The sequence below is a fragment of the Pristis pectinata genome, chromosome 33, assembly GCF_009764475.1.
Source record: "Pristis pectinata isolate sPriPec2 chromosome 33, sPriPec2.1.pri, whole genome shotgun sequence".
In the NCBI taxonomy this organism is placed as follows: domain Eukaryota; kingdom Metazoa; phylum Chordata; class Chondrichthyes; order Rhinopristiformes; family Pristidae; genus Pristis; species Pristis pectinata.
In genome coordinates this window covers 4,179,651-4,186,831 of record NC_067437.1, presented here as the reverse complement: position 1 = coordinate 4,186,831, position 7,181 = coordinate 4,179,651, and the positions used below count along the sequence as shown (strand labels likewise).

The 7,181-nt window shown below is 47.6% G+C and overlaps 1 protein-coding gene across 2 annotated transcripts; it reads left to right on the top strand.

Annotated features, from left to right (window-relative positions):
- Positions 1-344: 344 nt before the first annotated feature.
- Positions 345-6,898, top strand: LOC127585609 (ras-related and estrogen-regulated growth inhibitor-like). Of its 2 annotated transcripts, XM_052043209.1 has the most exons (4): positions 345-652; positions 4,069-4,125; positions 5,355-5,428; positions 5,894-6,898. In XM_052043209.1, exons 1-4 carry the CDS (start codon positions 541-543, stop codon positions 6,371-6,373), a joined length of 723 nt encoding a protein of 240 aa, XP_051899169.1. In that variant the 5' UTR covers positions 345-540; the 3' UTR covers positions 6,374-6,898. The 2 variants fall into 2 exon arrangements, with proteins under 2 accessions (XP_051899169.1, XP_051899170.1); XM_052043210.1 differs by lacking the exon at positions 4,069-4,125.
- Positions 6,899-7,181: the final 283 nt, after the last annotated feature.

The following is a 7,181-nucleotide window of genomic DNA, read 5'->3' as shown; positions in this document are numbered from 1 at the left end:
GTGCACACATGGACTTGTGCACATGACAATAAACTCAACTTTGACTTTGACTATTTGTAGCTCACTATTATACAAAAAAATCACAATAATCAGATAAGTTGGTTATTGTAATGCAAACTGGCTACAAGTGCAGATAAACAGCTACTCCAGCTGAAAGGTGTTAAATAAATATACTCTTTCTCCATAGAAATACCAGGCGGGCTGTAGGACCCGAGGATGCTCGCTGGAGGCTGCAATCAATTTGCGTCATTGTGGAAATAGAGTGGAACAGATTGTTAAGGTGCCCGGTTCAAAGTATTTAGCATCGCATCCCCAGAGTAGTGCTGGGAGTAGGAGTTGGGAAGTACCAAGATTGATAAATTCAAGCAGCAACTGTGGGAGGCGAGGAAACGATTCGTTAAATGTGGAAAGAAAAGTTTTGAGAAGTTTTTATAAGCAGTGGGACCCCGACTGGGACCCAGGGCTGCGGGTGGGGCGGCGCCGGGTCTGCCTGCGAGTCATAATGCCTTTCTGGTTGAGTAGCTGATTGCACGTTTGAATATGACGTCCAATTTCCAGCGGTTGCCTCGACCTCTGAAGAGAGCACAACAGCTGGCCAGCTGCAGGACTGTGAGGGTGGCTGTGCTGGGTCAGGGGGCTGTGGGGAAAACCGGTAAGATGCCAGTCACCTGGCGAGCCTTTATCTGCTGATGTGCACGTTTGGTTCTAACAGAAAGCAGGGATTAAATTTTCCTGTAAACTCAGCGTTCTTGGGTCACTCCCTGTGTTCACGGACGGGGTTTACTGTGTGTGGAGACTGCAGATGCTGGAAACTGAAGCAAAATGCTATGATCGGTTGCGACCTGAAACGTCGACTGTCTATTTCCCTCCACAAATGCTGCCTGACCTGCTGAATTCTTCCAGCTTTTTTTTAAACAGTATATGATGCAGAGTATCAGTTATTCGTTGTTAAGCTATGATTTACCAATTGTATTATAATCCTTGGTAAACATTGGATTGGGTAAGGATCAGTCGCTGGGAACCAGGACAGGGTTACTGTAATGAAAACAGAAATGTTGGAAACACTCAGCAGGTCAGGCAGCATCTGTGGAGAGAGAATCAGTTAATGTTTTGGATGTGGAATCCTTCATCAGACCTTGGGGGAGGGAGGGAGTGGTGGACAAGTTGGTTTAGGGTATTGGAGAAGTGTTGTTGACGTGAGACTGCAGATGTTGAAATCAGGATCAACAAACAATCTGCTGGAGAAACTCAGCAGGTCGAGCAGCATCTTTGGGGAGAAAAGAATTGTCAACATTTTGGGTCAAAAGCCTGTGTCAGAGAAGTGTTGTTGTGTGGGGTACAGGTGGCTCGCTGCGTACCCACATGAAAGCTCCCGGCCACTGACAGAGCAAGTTTCTGGCAATGTGTTTCTGCTTATTCTGGAGATTACTGAACACTTGCTCTACATAAGTGCAGGATTCTTGGTTATTTACTTGAATAAGAGCTAACAACTGTGTCACTGTACCCAGTGTCTATTGGTTCAGCAAGGATAAGGGTGAGTGTGCGAAGCCACTGTTTATTCAACTTGGCAATTGCCACACACTGTGATACTGATGATTTCCTGTTTGTTCAGTGGGGTAATGCCAACCATATCATCCCTCTTTGAAAACTTGTTGGTGGAAGCTCTTTGCCTCTCCAGGAGGCTTGGAATTTCTGTGTTTCTAAATCTCTTCACCCTGTTTGTTTTCTGGAGAGAGTGGTTGTTAAAGTCTTTGGTTAACACGCAGCTGTCCCAATAAGATCCCAGGTTTAAGCCTTGCAATGAGTGCTGCCTGCTTCAGGAAGGATCATCCTGAGGCTTTCAACTTTCCATCTCTTTTAAATGATTCAAAGGGGACGGAAATGGGAGCCCAGCTGTCTTAGTGATTTGTTTCAACTTCTGTTCCATAAAACAGTGAGCTACAGAGGACAGAAACAGGCCCTTCAGCCCATTGAGTCTGTGCCAACCATCAAGCACTAAGTTCAACCAATCCTACCCTCATTCCATTTCCCCACATACCCATCAACTCCCCTTGGATTCTACTACTTGCCACCATACAGTGGCCAATTAACTTACCAACCCACGTGGCTTTGGGATGTGGGAAGAAACTGATGCTCCCAAGGGAAACCCCCGTGATCACAGGGAGGAGTTGCTAACTCCCATGTAAACAGTATCTGAGGTCAGGATCGAACCCAGGTTGCTGGAGCTGTGAGGCAGCAGCTTTACCGGCTGCACCACCATGCCTCACTCAAGCGGGGGTTGGGTGGGGGTTTAGTTCAGGGAAGTGTTCCCTGTGGGAGCTGGAGGTACTGACCCAACATCCCAGGAAATGGCAGATTCAAACTGTTTAACAACCCACCCCTCCTCACCTGAATCCACCTATCACTGGCCAGTTCTTGCTCCACCCCTTCCCCTCACCCCTTTGTACCGACTATCGACCTTTTAGTCCTGAAGGATCTCGACCTGAAACAGTGACTGTCCATTTACCTTCACAGGTGCTGCCTGACCCACTGAGTTCCTCCAGCTGTTTATTCATTGCTTCAGATTCCAGCACCTACAGTCCCTCATGTCTACATTTAACTAGTGCCTTCAGTGCAGTCGAATATCCCAATGCCCCTCACAGTACTGTAATTAATGTGATGTTAACCTCACTGGGAGTCAGAGCTCTGTCAAGAGCATTGGTTTTAAGTTGCAGCCTAAAAGGAGGAGGTTTGGAGAAGGAACGCCGTAGTGTGGGATCCGGGATGCCACCATCAGCCACAGCAGGAACCAGGGTAGTGCTGAGATCTTGGATAATTGTAATAGGTTACAGAAGGGGATGAGAATTTTAAATTGATTTATAACACATCACCAGCAAAATCAATATAATTGCAGATGCTGGAAAACTGAAATAAAATAGAAAATGCTAGAAATACTCAGCAGTTCAGGCAATATCTGTGGAGGGAGAAACAGTTAACTTTTTAGGTCTGAGACCCTCCAGGCAGCAGAATCAAGCACACACACACTACTCGGATAGATGGATAAGTTGTAAGTAGTTCACTAGTGGGATCTGTTGTAACTGTGCTGAGGCTTGGGTATTGTTACAGTAGTGTAGGGCTGTGTTATTGAGCCACTACAGTAGAGAGAATCTGTATTTTGCAGCAAAGGGTGAATGCTTCATAGGATTGGTGTTTTTCTTTTTTAAAAAAATGTTGTAAGTTTTGGGTTAAATGTGGAAATAAGCTTCTGGGACCAGTGGGAGAGATCAAGAGACGTTGTCTGTAACACACCTGGTCCACCAGGGTAGGTTGGGGAAGGACATCTTCCATCTCTTCCTATGTGACAGGCTATACTTCTCTCCCGACCACAGACACTACTTCAATACTGCCCTTCCCCCTGGGTGAATAGCTTGGCAACTCTTGCTGATCAGGCTCCTGCGCGCGCGCGCGCGCGCGCACACACACACACACACACACACACACACACACACACACACACACACACACACACAAACTGCCAAGGGCTTTCTCCAAACACAGACATAAATGCTTCAGTGGTGAGACTATGTAATATTTATCTGGTGGGGTCCTGGAATCGGGAAATGTTTGTTGGAAGCTGCGTCAGTTCAGCTTAAAGTCTTAATCAGCTGGGCAAGACTTGGGGACTGACTTAATAGCTTTTTTTAGAACTGTGAATGGATTTAATGGAGCAGGCAGATAAAAAGATTCCTCTGGGGGGGAAAATCCTAAACTTGGCACCTTAAATGCAAGATGGTCACTTGTAAATTCATTGCAGAATTCAAGAGACATGTCTTTACTGAGAGAGAAACTTGCTCACACATGGAGTAGTTGAGACACGGATGATACATTTAATGGGAAGATGAATTTGCACATGAGATGGAGGAATTTTAGGTTGTGGTGAGAGGGTTGGAAGAGAAGTGGGAGATGACCTTTCTGGAGCACAGACTAGCTGGGTCTGTTTTAGTTGGTTACAAGTCAGGAGGGCACAGGGACATGGGTTGGGCTAAAGCAGACTCTGGCTTCAGATCTAACTCACCTTTTCTCTTCCAGCCATCACAGTTCGCTTCATCACAAAGAGATTCATTGGGGAGTATGATCCAACCTTGGGTGAGTGCACCCACACTGGGTTCAGGCAGCCCCTGGTGAGCTGGGAGTCAGTGCTGTGCCTGTTGTGAAGGTGGCAGAGAGGTAGATGAGTGAGCTTGGGTACTGGTCTATAACAGGAGAGTGCTGAATGTGCTGCTCCCCTGTTCCTGTGAAGAGGCTGACCACTATAACATCACCTAGGTGATAAAATCCCAGTAGGGCTTCACACAGCAGTGAAAAATGAGCAGTCTGTGAACAATGGAGTACTGTAATCTCCTTCTCCAGTAACATGCCTGACTCTGTTCAGTGATTAAACTGATAAAGTCTGTTAAGGGCAGGTGGTTGAACAGTTTACATTTATGTAGCACCCTCAATGTTGTAAAACAGTCACAGAGAAATGGCACGGATGCAGGCCCTTCATCCCATCGAGTCCACACTGACCATCCTAGAACATAGACCATTACAGCACAGTACAGGCCCTTCGGCCCACAATGTTGTGCTGACATTTTATCCTGCTCTAAGATCTATCTAACCCTTCCCTCCCACATAGCCCTGCCTTTCACTGTCATTCCTGTGTCTAGCTCAGAGTCTCTCAAATGTCCCTTGTGCATCTGCCCCCACAACCTCTGCCGGCAGTGAGTTCCATGCACCCACCACTCTGTGTAAACTGTGTCAGTATCTATCAGAAACTATCAGTCACCCATTTACACTAATCCTGCACTAATCCCACTTTGTTTTTCCCCATATTCACATCAACTCCCTCCAGATTCGACCACTCACCTACACACTAGGAGCAATTTACTGTGGCCATTTAACCCACCAACCTGCATGTCTTTGGGGGCAAATGGGGGAAATCCACAGTCACAGGGAGAATGTGAAAACTCTGTGCAGACAGCACCAGAGTTGTAGTCCGAGTTATACAGCATGGAAACGGGTCCTTCGGCCCAACTGGTCCATGATGGCAAGAGGTCAGGACTGAACCTGCTGTGAGGCACTGGCCCAACTAGTATCTCAAAGTACTTCTCAGGAGTGTCTGCCACTGAGCCCCAGAAGGAATACTGGGATAGGTGACCAAAGCTCACTGGGGAAAAGTTTAGTGGAGGGGAGTTTGAGACACTGGTTTAAGGAGAGGATTTGGTTGGGGGGGAGGGGAATTTTCTGAACATTTTCAGGTGTGTGTGTATCAGTGGATCAGCTTTAAAATCCAAACAGCCCCAGTTCTGTAACCTGTTGTTTCTCCTTGTTCACAGAAACAATATACAGACATGTGTTCTCAGTGGATGGTGAATGTGTACAGTTTGAAATTCTCGATACGGCTGGACAGGTAATGGCAGGTGGAACACAAGCCTAGTGTTTATCACCAGGTTAGGACACCCAACAAGTCTCTTCTGCCACTCAATAAGATTGTGGCTGGTCTAACTGTAACCCCCCCCCCCCCCCCTCCACTGTAATCTTCCATCCCCTCGCTTATTGAGAATCTATCAACCTCTGCTTTAAGAAGTATCCAGACTCTGCTCCCACCACTCTGAGGAAGAGTGTTCCACAGACATGTACTAATTAAGAGGCAGAACCCTCTTACAAAAACAACTTGCATCTCCCCCAACCTTGCAACATCCTAAACCCCTACCAGTAAGTTTTATTTCCCCCTCGGTGTATTACAGAGGCAGCCAGTTAGCTCAAAGAACCCCCCCACCCCAATCAGGGTCATGACCCACTAACTTGCTCTTAAATCTGCCTCTCTCAAAACATTCTTTTAAAAAGTAATACTAACAAAGTTTTCTTTGCAAAGGAAGAAGATGCGATGTTAATTGAGGAGAAGATCAAATGGGCTGAAGGGTTTATCATCGTGTACTCTGTGACGGATCGCTGTAGCTTTGATGAGGTCCTCCGGCTTCGGTTCTTGATCAGCCACATCCACTCCAGCTTGAAGCGGTATCACGGTGATGCGCTGCCTCCTGTGGTGATAGTCGCCAACAAGAAGGACCTCCAGTATGACCGGATGGTCACCACGGAAGAGGGTAGCGGCATCGGCCAGGCACTCAAGTGCCCATTCTTCGAGATCTCGGCCAGGGACAGCTACGAAGAAACGGTGGCCGTCTTCAGCCTGCTTTACCGGGAGGTGGCGAGCAGTGGGGCTCTGTCTGCCTTCCGGAGGAAAGTCTCCTCCAAACTCATGGATAAAATCCCCAGAATCCACTCGACGGCCACCACAAGCCTGTCCACGCGGAGTTTCAGCCTGAGTTCTGTAAAGGATTTCTTAACCGATTAACTCCATTCATCAGAGAGCCATCCTTTTGCATTTCTCATCTGCTTGCTGTTCCAAGAACCAGCTCCAGCTCCACCTCCCCACCATCTATGGTCCCATTCATCCTCTCTAGGTTGTCAGAGACTTCTCTAACTCCACATACCAGACAAGCAGACAGATCGGATCCTCTGTCTGATTATTGGGAAAACCGAAGCCACCATCTTCAGTTCTGATGAAGATCCTTGAAACATTGGCTGTTTCTCTCTGCACTGATGCTGCCTGACCTGCTGAGTATCTCCAGCATTTCTACTTTTATTCCATAGTCTTCAGCACCCACTACAAATTCTGTTCGCTAACCACCATCTCCATCCCTGCTCCTGAACAGACAACTTCTTTTGACACAAGAAATTCTGCAGATGCTGGAATCTGGAGCAATGCACAAAAAGTGCTGGAGGAACTCAGCAGGTCAGGCAGCATCCATGGAGGGAAATAAACAGTCAAAGTTTCGGGTTGAGACCCTTCATCAGGACTGGAAAGGAAGAGGGCAGAAGCCAGAATAAGAAGGTTGGGGGAGGGGGAGAAGCACACACAGGCAGGGGATAGGTGAGTCCAGGTGAGAGGGAGAAGGTGGGGGGGGGGGTGGGTGGAGATGTAATAAGCTGAGAGGTGATAGGTAGAAGAGGCAAAGGGCTGAAGGGGGAGGAATCTGGTAGGAGAGGGCAGTGGACCATGGAATAAAGGATAGAGGAGGAGAGGAGATGGGCAGGTCATCAAGGTGAGGGAAGGGAGCCACAGGAATAAGGAAGACAAAGGAGTTGGGGGGTGGGGGGAG

Bases quoted from the DNA above. Each gene is read 5' to 3' on its own strand.
- LOC127585609 (XM_052043209.1), top strand. From the start codon at position 541: ATGACGTCCAATTTCCAGCGGTTGCCTCGACCTCTGAAGAGAGCACAA. The intron at 653-4,068 runs GTAAGATGCCAG...TTTCTCTTCCAG, and splicing joins GGGGGCTGTGGGGAAAACCG to CCATCACAGTTCGCTTCATC. The intron at 4,126-5,354 runs GTGAGTGCACCC...CCTTGTTCACAG, and splicing joins GGAGTATGATCCAACCTTGG to AAACAATATACAGACATGTG.